Source organism: Nothoprocta perdicaria, unplaced genomic scaffold (genome assembly GCF_003342845.1).
Source record: "Nothoprocta perdicaria isolate Ctin4 unplaced genomic scaffold, notPer1 scaffold_32, whole genome shotgun sequence".
In the NCBI taxonomy this organism is placed as follows: domain Eukaryota; kingdom Metazoa; phylum Chordata; class Aves; order Tinamiformes; family Tinamidae; genus Nothoprocta; species Nothoprocta perdicaria.
The window spans coordinates 1,682,608-1,698,640 of NW_020455555.1; the positions used below are offsets into that span (position 1 = coordinate 1,682,608).

Sequence of the window (16,033 nt, forward strand, 5' to 3'; positions counted from 1 at the left end):
AACAGTTCTGGCTGCTAATTCACCTTGTAGAATCAAGCCAAAACCATTATGAGACAAATCTACGTCAAGAATGTGCAAGCAGATCTGCATTTTTAAAGTATATTTCAAACAATACGAGATTATACTATCTTTGTAAGTCTTCTCTTTACCACATATACTGAGATTTTCCAAGCTCTGAGGCACAAATCCCAAAGGTCAACTGAGAAGTTTTAGTCTGCTTTAAGGATTTAGTTAAATCTTGTGACAAATTAATACTTCTCAAATGGCCCCGAATCAAAACAGCTCCTCACTTTGGAAACAGGAGTAAATAAACTAAGACAAATTTGATTGTCTTAGTTTGGTTCGGGACTTGACAATAGTTGTCACTGGAAAATATCCACTTAAGGAAGGATGAATCTCTTTGCTGCATGACAAGATTTCCTTATGCTCACCAACAGTTTGGCCCTTCTCACAGAGAAAAGTGTGCATGCTGTAAATGTCTCTCATCAGCTCCACATCTCCAAAGGTAAAATAGACAACATCACGCCCAGTCTCAGCAGCTGCCAGTATCTGTATTAAGGCTGAAACAGAAAAGAGACTATGGGTGAATATGGGATTCTGCTGCAGTCACAGGAGACAACCACCTCRCCCATCTGTCTACGGAAATACCTTGAAAATCAAGTGGTTTTCCCCCCAACCCCCCCAAGAAAGCACTGGCTATAGCCAAGCACACTGGCTATACCATGAGTAGGTGCTAAAGCATAAGAAAACACAGAGCACCATTTTACACCCTATTTTAAGGTACTGAGGCTGAGTCATAGCAAGAAAAGGGTAAAGAGCCACCATCAGCATGGCACAATCTCCAGTCTCTGCCACCCTTGAGAAGAAATGGTACAACCCCTTTTACTGAATGAGCAGCACAGAGTGGGCTTGTGCAAAGGGCTAAGTTAACTTCTATCTCCCAAGAGGAAATCTAAGCGTTGCAGCATCTTACAGCACATACAAGGTCTTCTCTAAACTATAATACAAGTATGCAGCTTGTAATATGATAGCTCACTCGGACCCATAGCAAGGGGCTCAAGGTGTCATGAATGCAATTCAGGTGCTTTAACTTCCAGCTTTCTTTCAAAGCCACTGGGCCAGGCTGCACCCCATGCTCTGGTGATGGCTGACAACAAAATTGACTTAGACTCTGTTTTTCTACATGGCAGAGAAAGAAGAATGCACCATATCCCAGAAATAGATTTTTTTAAGATTTATGGTGCGACACCGTCTCGGGTCCTGATCAAGGCGGGAGCTGAGCCAAGCTAATGACTCACAGCAACTGCAGAGGGGAGCACTGCCCACCGGCTCGCTCCCTTCTCCTTCCCCACCCACCTCCTACCTAATTTGCAGCGTCTCAGATACTCAGCCATCTCACCGAGCCAATTCCCTTGGCTAGGCTGGCAGGAAAGTTATACAACAGAGAAATAAAGGCCAGGTGATTTCTGCTACTTCAGCAGTTGAACTGACAGAGTGAGGGGTTTGCCAGGGCCTGGAGGAAGGGTGGTGGACAGGGTAACCAAGACCCTTGCAGGGAGCACCAAACTGTTGTCAGAGCCCAGCTCCTTCATCAGCCTTCAAGCCAATCGTACTGCAAGGTGGGAGTGTGACCTGCAAATACCATCAATCACATTCACTGCAGCCTTACCACAATCCAAATAAAGGGTCCCTATCAACTATTTAATCTCCTAGAGCTCGTCTGGTTTCAGATTATACAGACATATTTTCAATATTGTCCAATGACAATATTAATCAAATATTAACTTTATACTTACTGGGTAGAAAAAGAAAAAGGGTCATTTTAWATAAAACAGGGAACGTTCTACACTACTACTTGCTAGTGGAAATTATATGGAAAGCTGCTCATAGCTTAGCTCACATTTTTTAAGGGAGGCCTAATAAAATATTGCAGTCTTTAATGAAAAAACTCTTGTAAACCCATAGCTAAAGCTATAAATTAATGATTCACATGTGAAATTAATCTCAATCTGGGAATGATATTTTAATTAAACTACTGAACCAGCTGTGGATTTGGTAAAGCTTCAGTAGTTCAGTTTTTAAAGGGCCTAATTAACTAGCTTGCATAGGGGAACAGAATCTAACGAGTGTTCATACTCGCTCCAAACAAACACCGCTGCTTTGCCGCACACCAAAAGCGCCACAAAAATCCTGCTGCTGCTTCTGACTAGCTCCAAAATGTCATTAAAGGAGAGCCAAGCAGTTTTGGCAAGAATCAGCTTCACCGTCCCCTGGTGAGAGGCAGTGTCTCCAAGAGCAGCAGCTCAGCTGAGCGGGACCCCTCGCAACCCTTACAAGTTAAGTTCAGGTATGTACAAGGTGCCTCACTTCACATGGGCTTTGCATGTTATTCAGTAAAGCTACACTCTTCTCATCTTCGGACAACTAAACCTACCCTCTGCGAACTGCTAACTTGCCCCCTGCAATGCCCTGTCCAGCCAGCTACTATTTTTTGCCTTGGGCTAAGTGGGACTGTGGTACCAATAACCTCACCGTTTTCTAAAGTATCTCTAGAAATGAAAGATTCACRGTGCCCTATAAGTTATACAAGACTCTTCTCCACTGTAAAAGATTTGACCACAGTGAAGGGAACCAGTAAGAGAATTTGCAGTTCAAAATAACCCTATACAATATTTTAGGACAAAGGAGATAAGCACCTTTGGCACTTTTCTTACGGGCTACCTCAACACACTGCATCAGCTCTGGGGGTCTTTGTTAGTACCTCAGTTTTGAGCARTTCTTCTTGTACAATTCACATTCACATGTCGAACAAATGATAAGTTTTATAGAAGATGAGCAGTATTTTTAGCAGAAACCCATATGCTAAAACATACATATGGGGTACTACAATTCAGATCAAAGAACAGGTCTCCTGCAAATTAAAATGTTTATTAAACCTTCCTAATGTGAATCATTAATCAAATATGATCAGATCCTGCAATAAATACTGCTCCTGATATTGATGACATGAACTTGGCAATTCATTTTCTCTAATGGAAACCAAAAGACAGCTGTCATGAAATCAATGAGCATTGAGAGAGAAATAGATTCTCAATGAATAAAACACGTTCAGAAAGAAAACTAATGAAGCTGGTAGCCTGAAAATCATTCATCTGAGAACATAACCACCTAAAGCTGTTCAGAAAAACAAATTTTAAGTACTCTCCAGGGGGCTGACAATAACCAAAATGTAAATTTCTACTTACACTTATATAAATCAGCATATGGATTTAAGTGTCAGGATTCATCACTCCTTAACTTGATGGGAAAGGAGCCTGAAACGATGCTGGCGTGCAGTACCTGCCGCACTACAAATATTCCTATTAAAGGGAGGCCACGGGAGGCGCGGGCCAGCGGCTGAAGCTGGAGGGCAAGCAGTGGCCCCTGGGCTGTGGGGAGCCTCTCCAGCACGCGGCTGGGGGCTAAGCTGCCAGGCTGAACATTGGCACTGCGAGGGGGCGTGGGAAACTCTGCAAGTTAGCAGGTCCTCAGCTAAAGCAGCTTTGCAGAGATGGAAATATTTCAGGTTTCATCTGAGAGACTGGCCCAGAAAGCAAACAGATTTGTATGGCTGGTGATTACAATGATTATGCTCTTTTGTGAATTAAATCTGCAGATACATGGTTTTAAAATTTGCAGGATTATGGGTCCCTGTATACACGGCACTTCCTACCTACTACCTACCTTTAACTTTCAACTACACATGGCATGTAAAAGTGGTAAGCATTTTATTTAAGGTCATAGCCTAAAGAGGAGAGCTAATGAACCAGGTATGTAGATAGTGAAATTCTCCTTCCAATTCATAAATAAAAATTTATAAATACATGATGAACATAAATGAAAAATATACTCTTTWAAGGAGAAAAGAAAAGGCCTAGGAGCCACCACATATTCCACGGTACTCACCTTTCAGTCGGGGGTCCCCGCCGAAGGCGCCGCAGCCCCAGTTCCCGGTGGCGACGGCGGCGAGGTGCTGCGGCGGCGCTGCGGCACGCCAGAACCCGCAGTAGGCCTGTGGGCACACGCACAGCACCGCGTCACGTGAGCCTCACACGCACAGCACCATGCCACGTGAGCCTCACACGCACAGCACCGCGCCACGGGAGCCTCACACAGASAGCACCGCGCCACGGGAGCCTCACACAGAGAGCACCGCGCCACGGGAGCCTCACACAGAGAGCACCGCGCCACGGGAGCCTCACACAGAGAGCACCGCGCCACGGGAGCCTCACACAGAGAGCAAGCGCTACTACTGCTATAAGTACCTTACACTCCATACAGCCTTCCTTTAAACTTAACGTTAATTGGAGAAGCACTGAAGGATTTAATGCAAGAGATTTTCTGCATGTTCAACCAAGCTAAAAGTTAGATCAAAGTACAATCTCTAAGGCATTTCATGAAATTACAGAAAAGATTTACATTAGCCAAAATAGAGAGTGCAACTTTAACAGGAGATGATACCATTTTTGCTGCTTTTCAGCCCACTGCTGGACTGCTTTGTCTAGTATTTTTACAACTCTTGAATACTGAAAAGAAAATGCAAAATGGCATCCTAAAATATAGGCCTAATACAACAAATGAGGAAGGGGAAAGTCTGATGCGCACTAAGAAGTCTTGAGTAATGGCAACATTTCAATACATATTCCACAAAAAAAAAAACAAACAAACAAACAAAAAAAAAACCTCTGATGTTCTCATGACGGCACAAAGTTACTGAACATACCATCTGGCATGGATTGAAAAATCCACATCTTTCACCCTTGATTTGAGCAGTAAATTCTGACTTGTGTTATAATTCRGCAGTGTACCATGACTCAGGTTTGCAAAAGCAGCATTTACACAAGYGTCTACAAATCATCTCTTCCATCAGGTGCAGCTTTTTAAGCTCTCTCTAAAGGCAGGGCTGTTAGTGCGCTTGATGTCCAAAGCCCATKGTATAATACGTGTGGGCCAAGCAAGCTATTACACCAGCTGCTTTAAAAAATAATTCTTCAAACTCCATCCTTCCAATGACAGATACGGATTGCTGCTGCAGTAGGATGCCATTTTCTTTTCAGTTTTTATTTAACAAGTGTGTGTTTCTCAACTAACCGGGAAAAAACCCCAGGAATAAAAACCATCTTGTCAGAAAGAGTAAGAAAGTCTGCCAATCCTTGGAAGGGCTGCAGCAACAACAAAGAGAACACCTGAAGGAAGTATCCTCAGCATTTTTCACAGCAAATAAGGGGTAAGGCTTTCTTTAAATAGACAGTTTAACAYGGCTAATCACTTTCTAAAAAAAAGAAACAAGGCATTAAACATTTTAAGTAGCTTTAACTTAAGACCACAGAAATATGAAAACTTCTGGTGCAAAATTTTAGTAAAGCAGTTACTTCCATACGGAAAGAGGGAAAATTGTTCCTTTTGACTAACATGAATTAATCTGCTCAAGTTGTACACAGTTCTAAATGTGTGGTAGTGATAGGATTTGCAAGTGTGTGATGTTTACAGCTGGCTTTTTTTTTTTCTCTCCTTTTTCTTCCCCCTCTCTCCACACAGCTGCTCAATATCGTTCTCACAGTTAATGCTCTTTAAACCAACCAGACCATAACTTTTAGAGAAGCACTTCTTGCTGAAGACAAAGCTATAGGCTTTTAAATCAGCAGCTATCAAAACAGGTTTCATGACATTTATGAGTGTGATTGCAAGCCCAGCTATATATGTCATCTGTTCTTTTGCTTTTGGAAGCTGGAACTTCCAACTAGAAGAAAATTATTGCTAGGGAGAGGCTTCATTAGGCACTAATCTCATGGGGTAGCAAGGATAAAAATGTGACATCTTTTACACATGTACCTGCAAATCTGAAGTCAGACACAATGGGATTTCTTTCTCATTCTGAGCAGCTGATTTAGGACAATATTAATCTTGTTTTCCAGGTACAGGATAAAGCAGAAATAGAAGTCACCCTAACACAGCCGCCGTTTGAGCAATTTGGCTGACAGTGAGTGTCTGGTTCTTGAAGACAAATGGAGTGTGTAAAGGAGACACCATGTATGCTTACAGGAAAATGTAAGCATGCAAGAACAGTATTTTATTCCAGTTATTTCAAGCTTTTCCTAACATGTAACAAAGTAAGAAAGGGTCAAAAGAACCTCTGGAAACAAATGTGGTTAAGCTATGCCTGGTAATACTTGGTGCAGTTGTATTTTACAGCCTATGTGCATATACTTAGTTTACTGAGTCCTATCTTATTAAATTGCAATGAAAAACGAGAACTGCAGACAGATCATATATTCAGTCGAGTTAGAAACTTGAAGTTTATAGTAAGATGTCACTGAAGTTTATATTTATTTACACTCATTTTCAGTGCTAATTTCCTTACCAACCATAAAGAAACAAGCTGATGAAAGTTACTTCAGTCACGAAGCTCAAGTTTGAAAGCTAAATTAGTCTCTTATCAACGTACACCATCACTGTGAAGGAGAGGGATGGGGGAAAAAAAAAGAAGAGAAAAAGATGCTCTTTAAGGCGCATTCCCTRTCCAACTGGATGGCTGGGAAATACTAAGGATGGAATTTATTTAGATATGCATTATTACATTCTGCAGCTCTTGAAAGCATGGTACTTCAACAACTGTAGTAGTGTCTCCTTGGTTTTAATCCTGCAGATAAAACCGAAGCCTATTGCACCTCTGAAAGCAGAGGCGCTGCACAGCCCTCAGGCTTAGCTTGTCTTTAAGCCCAACCCAAATGCAGTCAGAGCCGTGTCAGCATCCTGGTGGCAGTGGCCCAGCAGGGCAGCAGTGCTGGGCAGCAGCCTCGGCGGCTCGCTGTGCTGCGAGAGCCTGCCCCGGGAAACACAGCCGCCCTCTTGTCGGGACACACAGTTTAAATGGGGAGTAACAGCAAAGGCCTTGAAAACACGGACACGAGTGGAAAGCTGAGGTCCCAGTGCTATAAGCAGCTCGCTAATGGCAATTACTGGTCATCGCAAAAGCACAGTCTTGAGAGGTGGAAAGGACTGCTTTTGCTTCAGGAAAATAAACAGCAGCTAAGCAAAGAAATAAGAATAAAACCCAAGTCCTCTGAGTAACAGGATAAACGCCCTACCACAAACGTGAAAGTAACCCCATCTTCATATGAGAGTACCTTAAAAATTAGCACAAAAGGTGCATGAAAAGCAAGGGACCCTGTGTTTGACATGTTAAGAGACATGCAGTATTGCTTCTCCACCTTAACTGGAAGACTGAGTATGATGCAGTAGAGTTAGGCATTACTYAGTCCTGTAGAAACACTGGGAGAGGACTTAAATTACATTTTAGAAGTAGGACAATGGAGAGTTAGAAATATGTATATCCCAACTTTGTAAATATTTTCTTAGTGTTAAAGAAAACACATCTTTGGATGGAGTCTCTAGGAGTAAGTGCTTCMTTTGAAAAGCTTGTACTTCAACATTAGAGGGAAAAGCCCCAAAGCGCATCTTCTATAAAAGACAATTAAACAAAAACATCCCTAGSTGAACAGTACAGAAATTCTGAAAAGGTACTACAAGCATCAGTGAAGCAGCCTTAGACTSTTGACTGCAATAAAAAGTTACTGGCCTTGTTGAGCTCTCTTCTAATTTTCTCCGGACCAAACTGATCAAGGAAACGTCTGAAATGAAATGCATCTATAGCAACGATTTCGGTGTAGCGTCGCTGCCATTCATCCCTAAAATTGGAGGGAGGACAAAAGGGGATGACAGCAAAATTAGTTGTTTAGTATTGGCCACACAAGCAAGGTGTAAAACAAGCAACTCCCTGCAGAGCTTCTCTCCTAATAGAAGGTGAAGCCCATAGCAGTCAGTGGAGCAGGGTTTTTTTGGAAAGTGGGGAGAAGGAGGAAGCAACAGCAGCAAAGAGACAGCAGGCTTCCCTGTATAAGTAAAAATACCCTGGCTATACTTCGAACATCACAGTAGAAATGTGAAACAAAATCTAATTAAACTGCACCATTAATTAACTACAAAGGAACACTGCAAGGTCAGGAAAAAGGCACTTTGGCTCTGTCTTCTTCCAATATTTGTAGGACAGTACACTGCATATATTTCAAAAGAGCTCATTGCTCCTCAGCTTGTCTTGTTCCCATAACAAGTGTATAATTCTGTGTATACAGTATAACAGCATTGTTGAGTAACAGAAAGAACTCGGGTCTTTCAATTGAGATTTATTAAATTATATCCTAGTTTGTCACGCAAGTGTCACTGGCAGCGTGACCGTTAAGGTATCGTTGTCACACTTCTCACGAGGCTTTTTCAGCCCACACCTTAGTCAATATGTTAACAAAATTTTGAATTAAAAGTACSTAGAGGTTGTTCGTTTAAGAATGACACATTGGCAGATATCAAAATTAGCATCAAAAAAGCAAAGAATATTGATGATTAACTTGAGGTAAATTACAGAAGACAGCGGGAGCAAACAGGAGTTTTCTATGAGGAGAAAGGCTAGAAAGTACTCAAGCCACCAATTTTTCAAAATTTTAGACAGTTACTTATTTCTTCAGCTGATATTTTATAGGTGAAACCTTACCTTGGAGTCTTATCTTCATGGCTTCTTGCCCACCGGTAGGTTTCTGCATAGCCTGTGTATTCACTGTACTGCTCAGTACCTGAAAGGTAAATAACATTCTCATTACATAAAAAGATTGTAAATATTTCTCCTCTTAGTAAATAATCTTTCACAGCACTCACTGCTTCTCTAAATGAACATGCAATGCTCTCAGGAGCATCAGCAGAAGCTGGAGCTTTCTATCTGCATAGGGATACAAGTGTTCCCATAAGCAGCACACGCTTCTTTTCCACAGATGACAGCCAGCATCCATCACGGAACACTGCAAACACGGACCTCTCACACACGCTGCCCTGTGCGCGCAGCACAGCTCCAAGATAATTCTCAGCTCTGCCACCCCAAGGATGGAGAGCTTCTCAACCAAAGGCCTTTCTGATTAACACCTGACTAGGAAAGAACGGGTGCCTTCCCTTCGCTGGGATCTTGTTTTTCTCAGATCCAGGTGGATGAAAAGAGGTTGCTGAAACGCAGCAAGAAGCAAGCTTGAGGAACGCGCCGGGAGAGCTTTCCGGGACGCAGTGACGGGCCCTGCGGCAAGGGAAGGGCACGCGGAGCAGCAGGCGCGGTTCTCAGCTTGCACGACGCAGCTGCCATCGCTAACTCTCAGCCTTCAAAACTGAAGACAACTCCAAAGTGTCTGACAGAAAGGCATATTATTAACCTTCAGCATTCCCTCGGAAATGCTAGCTGTAGCAATGCAGTGATAAAGAAAGAAATTCTTAAGCAAATCGCTTATATACAGGCACGCTCATGCCATGAGTCCAGGCTCACGGCATGACAAGTTATTAATTAGCACAACTCAAACCTAGAAGCATCTTTGAGGCTACTACCTGCAAACAGGATGATAAAATAGTCACTCTTTTATTCAAAACATAGCAACCCTGCTACATCACAGTTTAGCTAAGAGYTGACAAGACAGCTCTAGGAAACACGAGGAGAAAATATAAAAATACAAAGTGGTTTTGGTGAGCTGTACATTCCCACAGAACAGTTTTCTTTTTAAAAGCCTAACCCCAAACCCATAAAGCCGAAGAAAAGCCCTGTGGTCAGGCATTAACGGGTGTGAGAAAGTAAACTTAATAATTCTTTTCCTTTTTTCTTTTTATTAAAATCCTAATAATTTTAGCTATTACATGTAGTGTCCAAGCTACTTCTTCAATGTTTATGCCAAGAGCAAGAATGGGAGCATTTTAACTGACACATGCCTGCTGCAATATCCCCCTTTCACCCCATCTTGCCAGACATCAGCTCTCTGCTTCAAAACTTCGCAACACACAAATGTTTCAAGGAAATACTCCTAAGGAAAAACACCACAAGCTTTCCCCTAGTTTTGTGTTCACAACAGCAGACTTATTTTTGGTTGCATTTCAAAAGCAGAGGATTGCAGGATATACCTGATCTAGAAAATTTCAGCCCGAACAGGTACAGTTTGGCACAAGATCAACCAGGTGAAAACTGTTAAACAACTTCCTTATCACACAGTGGGACCTACTATGCCTATAAATCTAACAGCAAATTGGGTTTTGGAAAGACCTGTAAGCATCCAAAATAGATGACAGCACAACAGCATCTAACACAAGAGTCCTGCCTAACCATTGCAAAGATGGGTGAAACTAAGAACACAACTGCTTAAATTTAATCTCAGGCTTGCCATCTGTAGATAGAAAAATAAATGTTGAACTATAAGGAACATTTTTAACCTCAGCTGACAAGGAAATTTAAATGCTTGCTTTCAGCATAACATAAACTCTTAAAAATATTTAAAATGATGAATGTTTTCAAAACATTTTCCCTATTTACCCAAGTTCATTTTAACTTGCCAGTGCCCCTTAAAATCATGTGCCATATTATTAACTCATACTTTCTTTTACTAGATTTATTTAGAAGATAAAACCAAACTGGGGACACACAAACTCCCCTCACGGCTARTTTGAGAAGTTGCTACTCAAAATGAATGAGATGGTTATGAAAGAAAAGCAAACAAACAAACCAGAAACTTCACATCAAGACTTACCTTCCCGTTCCCCAAACTGTAATGGCAGATGACACAAAAGACAACTATGAGCAGCTTAACTATTCAGAAGCCAGTCTCTAAATCAAATTTTAGGCTATCGGCCTTCCCTAATATTTTTCTTGACTGAGGTAAAATTTATATTTATTGATATGTTTTGAAAAAGTGTTTGGGCAAATAGTAAGAAAAGACACACAAGAGAAATGTTCGACCTTTCTGACAGCCCTAGAGGAAACCATCTTGTAAAACTTCAGCTTATAAAAGCTGATTTCCTTTGGGGTCTAGCACGTGAAAAGAGAAGACAGTTATTAAGGTGTTGCATCAGGATAGATTAAGTGACAATCTCAGTGTTAACCTTGTTTTTTAAAAAGCTTGCTGTTTTCATTCATTTTTATGAAAGTACAGCTTCTGGTGACAAAAGCATCAACAAACAAGCAAATATATATATGAATCAGTAACAGAAACACAAGGAAATCATACAAACTCTAAACTCATGTCTCAAAACCAAGAGTTAATGAAAATCAATGGGCTGATGAGTGAAGCTCTGGAAAGAGGTCAGACAGAAACTGGCAGGACTGTTGCCTGTGAATCACAAAGTGCTGCTGCTTGGGGAACGGAAGGAACACGGAATGAATCAGACACGCAGACATTTCTGGTGAGTCTTTCTTCCCATAAAAATATAGAAAGGGAGAAGACAAAAAAACAAAAACAAAAAAAACCCAACAACACACACACCCCAAGCCACAAATACAGCACACAATCACACTTGCAGAATTTTAAAAAGAAGCTACAAAATAAAGAAGTCCACCCAAAGACAAAAAGAAAAAAATATATACATACAAAAAACTTTCAAAAATACATTTAGTAAAACATGCAGTAGCTACAGAAGCAGTGGAATGGGGAAATTGCCAGATGTTAGCACTCATCCATGTAAAAGGAGCTGCAATTATGACTAAAAATAAATACAGGCTTCTCAGTCTCCAGAATCTTACTTTTAATTTGCATCAATCTGTATGATGTTATGAGGTACCCAGGGATGKGGGAACACACACACAGTCCTACTAGCACTGCTGCTGAGCTAGAAAGTTCACTCTGGAGGCAGAGATAACAGCAGCACTAGCACCCACCAAAACGGAAGAACACTTGAAAAACACTGCATAGTTTTGTGCTTATTTGCCCAGAAAGTTTTGTAGTCATCATAGGCTGAGATGAGCAGACATTTATGGCCAGAAAGTAAGGGAAAGCTCCTCCTGGTCCCTGTTCTTCCACCCTTTTTCTTGGGCATAATCAACAAACCAATCCAGGGAGAAACAGTTTTGCCYCGGGCTGATTTCCAGCAGGAGCAGCTGCCTGTGCAGCCAGCGCCGGCCGTTGCTCAGACCCTAGCTCACAGGAGTCACAGTCCGCAGCTTTATCTGCCCTTAACCCTGCTTTTCTATGTGCAAACTCAGAAAAACGTCACCAATTCCCCTCAATTAAATAAATAAATAAATAAAAATAAAAAAGAAATGAAGAATATTGGTACTTAAAACCAGATGTATCAGAGCAAACATAGCAGAAATGCAGCCACTGGAATCTCCAGCATCAGGGCTCACAGGTCTGTAGGTAGCTGCCGTGTTGGAGAACTTGCCTRTTGCATGACCAGCCCCATACTCATTACAGCAGTGATCTTAGCCAGATCCCATGCAATCACAACGAATTGAATTTGTTTCCAATTTCTCAGGCTCTTCTGCAAATTTAAGCTACACAGTTATACCCATTAGGGCACGGAGTCAGGCGCAGCATAGAAAGAAGGTAATTTATCCAGAGGGTGGTGACACACAGCGGGGCCTTGGCCACGGACCGAGCTGGAGGAGGGCCAGCGATGAAATAGAGATGATGGCAGAGCCATTCCCATTAGAGTAGCAGAACATCTCATCATACACATTAATTACAAAACACTGTAAAAAAAGTAAAACTGAAAGAATTCTACCACAGTGAAAAAGTCACCTTTATCTTTTCACTGCAAATCTTTCTTTTTTTCCTCTCCCTAGGAGAAAGGAAGTTCTTTCAAAACATGAACTTGCTGTTTCTCCCAAGTAGCTGTAACACAGAYGAATAGCTGCGCTCTACTTTTACGTTCCCCAGAAGAGCCTCATGCAAAGGACAAAACTTCAATGTTAATTCTATTACAGTCTCATACCCATGGCAGAAAAGCCTGGCCAAGAATTTTTTGACTCAGTTTTTTAAACTAATYACAAAAGCCCATTTTTCAAAAATTTTTCATAGAAAGGCACAGAAGATTACCAAGGTTAGGACCGAGACCAAGAGATGCTCTGCCCAATACAACCGCATGCTCGGTGAGCAGGGCAGGGTTTGGAGGATCCAAGCTCGGGTTTGTGCCGTGCGTGCCGGCGAGGCGGGAGCGAGCGCTCCCCAAGGGCTCTTACACGGGGGCTGCACCAAACCCTCCGCACAGCCCTGCCTCGCGAGGCTGCTCAGGTAACTRAACACAAGAGTATTTTTATTATAGMAATCTGAGTAATATAAAGCATACATAATCTCTTATAATATTTGTCTAGAGGATTTCTCTGGTCAAATATTTCTTTAGAGCTGTTGCCTACAGTAAATAAATTATAGCCACTTTATTTTTCCGTCAGGAGGCATCCGGCTGCTCCCCACATTGCAGGGTGTAGAACAGACACACACAGCATTATCTGGGCCTCTCTAACCTTTTAGCAGTGAATTAGCTGTTTTAATCCACTTAGATGGATAATAAAACATTCCAAATGTTAAGACAGAGGTGGAAACAAAAGCCAAAACACTGTCAGTGAAGCACTGGACAGACAGCACATCTCCATGCACAGCCTCACAATGTAATCTGAAAAAGCATTTGGTGTAAAAATTGAGTTTAATTGGCAGTCAAAAGAAATATGTAAGATACAAGATAAATATTCTCAGATACATTTACTGACTTGAAAACTTTTTTAATAAATACTTCCTCCATTTCTTCCTCTGTTTGGTAACTAGAGGCCAGCTCCTCTTCTCACACACAGTTTTTAATCACACTGATCTCATCAAGCGTTCCTGGTTGCAGGGGGAACAGAAGCACCCCCTGCTTTCAGCACAACAGAAGCATAASCTAAGAGCTGGTAACTGCATCTTTTACTTACACTGCCCTAGGGTATCCTTCAGTTAGGGCTAAAAATGCTGAGACTTCCATCACACAATCATATAAATATATACGATAAAGAAGTTTCATGACATTTGACTGCTTGCTGTCATCTTTTCTTTTTAAAAAATTCCTCCACAAACAGAGACCCTATAGTCTTAGGAGGTGGGAACTCATTAGGAGTACCTTTAGGAGAAGGGTACTCCCAGCATCTTAAACATTTTGAAACTCATTTTGAAGTAGATCTATAAACATGCATGCRTGCGCGCACACACACACACAAGACATAAAACCAGAATGATACATGAAACATCTTCCACAAAGACTAACCTGTGATGATAAGACATTCATTGTGATCCAAGACTTCAGTGATGAGCCTAGATACAATCAGTTCTGGGTTAATTAAAAAGCGAATCTCTTCTTGTACTAGTCCTGCCCCAGTGACACCACCTCCAACAAAACGGTTTGCAAAATCAACCTAACAAAAAATATTCAGGAAGATTATAAGATAAATAAACACTGTAATATCCTTTCATTTAGCTAGGTAAATAGAGTCCCATACATATTTCAATACCATTCTGCTATAGTTTTGTTTAGCTACTATTACTTAAAAATAAAAGCAATAGGACAGTGCTTTTCATTTGTCCTTTCCTTCTTCCAAGACAATATAAAATTAGAAAATGGAGATACTATAAAGCAAAACAGAGTTGCATCTCAAATGCCCTAGATGCAAGTTTTTGTTGTTGTTGTTTTTAAAAGAAGAGCATATATTTAGGACTTATTTCAATAAATGCAAAAAAAAAGGAAAGAGCAAACTACAATGTTCTCCTCTTGAATTTTACAGACTCTAATTAATCAATTATCTTTTAACAAGCTTCTGCCCCTGAAGGGTGTTCAGCCCTTCAAGAACAGAACAAGCTGTTCACCCTGAAGCATTTTTGCCCCTGTATCAGCTGTTCTATACCTGGAAATAATTTTTTATGAATTCTGCTTGAAATGCACTTGTACAAGGCAAGTCATTTTGATCATTAAAGTTTCTGCCCAAAAGAATGCAGCTCAGGACTAGCTTTTGCAGCAACAATACRTATTTTGAAAGTGATTAGAGAGTAATGACAACAAGAAATGCTGCCCACCATTCAGGGCCCCTCAAATGCCTCTATAGGCCCTCATTACTCTTAAGGACACAGCTGAGCCTCCCCCAGCACCCTCTGTCAAAGGCAAAGAAGCTCCCCTAACACCACGGGATGCGGGGCCATTTCCAGCCTTGTCCTGTCCTCTGCCAACCCCAACCTGCTGACCAGACTCCAGCTCTGACCCCAAGGAAGTGACTCGTCACCTCCCACCCATCCAGGGACGGTGCCGTCACCGAGCCCGGCAGAGACGGTGCCATCACTGTCACTGTGCCCGGCTGCTGGCCCTTTGCCCGGGGCCTCTCCCTGGGGRAGCAGCCCCGCTTGTCCTGCTCCCTGCTGCAAGGAGGGTCCTTCGGTGCACCTGGACACTTGCTTTGCTTGATAAGACTTGGAGGAGCYGGGAGGGAAAATATCCGTCTCTTGGCAATATTTATTTCTACTGAGCGCTACTGAAATGCAAACAGTGCATGCAATGGCATAATTTAAACTCCTCTTTCCTTTGAAGTTAGAGATAGTTGGATTAGGGGGCAGGAGAAAAAGGAATACTGCTGAGCAATTGCTGAGTTTATAATGATTTCGGTGTGTTYTGGCTGCTTAGTTTTATAAGGCCATGAGATATTTCAAAGCTTAGGAAAAATACTGAACAAAACACCTGCGAGTGATGGTATCACTTGAGAGAGACCTCACAGTGATTAAACAGTGAGCACWTCAAGTTCAGGATTTCCCTGCTACTCCTGAGCAATTTTTGACCTATGCTACTTGGATGTCAACCCGGATATTTAAGCAACTTACTATGCTATTATTTGTCCTGCAGGAATATCTACAGAGAGCCCCCCATTGCCCCAACTGCTCCACAGGCACAAAGCACAACTGACAGTCCTTGTGAAAAATGTCTATTTTCAGCCAAAACATATAAAGTAAGTAAAAGCAACAGAAAAAGGAAAGATAAAAGATTACACAAACAAGTTCATTTTTTTTTCTCTAACTTATAAAGGGGATTTCTTCCATTATTTACACAGTAACTATCTTAGTAGAAAAATTTAACTTTCTGCTATTTCTCTGGAAGCCGCCTTTTTCAGAAAAAGCTCTCTCAATTTTCTCACCCCCCACCCCCT

At 41.6% G+C, this 16,033-nt stretch overlaps 1 protein-coding gene across 2 annotated transcripts in view; it reads right to left on the reverse strand.

The window, feature by feature from the left end:
• PARG (poly(ADP-ribose) glycohydrolase) overlaps positions 1 to 16,033 on the reverse strand; it is a 57,934-nt gene that overhangs the window by 3,268 nt on the left and 38,633 nt on the right. For both annotated transcript variants that reach the window (XM_026043021.1, XM_026043020.1), the window contains exons 12-16: positions 14,116 to 14,263; positions 8,585 to 8,663; positions 7,619 to 7,727; positions 3,946 to 4,051; positions 432 to 560 (exon numbers count right to left, since the gene is read on the reverse strand). In XM_026043021.1, coding sequence (XP_025898806.1) covers positions 432 to 560; positions 3,946 to 4,051; positions 7,619 to 7,727; positions 8,585 to 8,663; positions 14,116 to 14,263 — 571 coding nt within the window. The remainder of the gene's footprint in view (positions 1 to 431; positions 561 to 3,945; positions 4,052 to 7,618; positions 7,728 to 8,584; positions 8,664 to 14,115; positions 14,264 to 16,033) is intronic.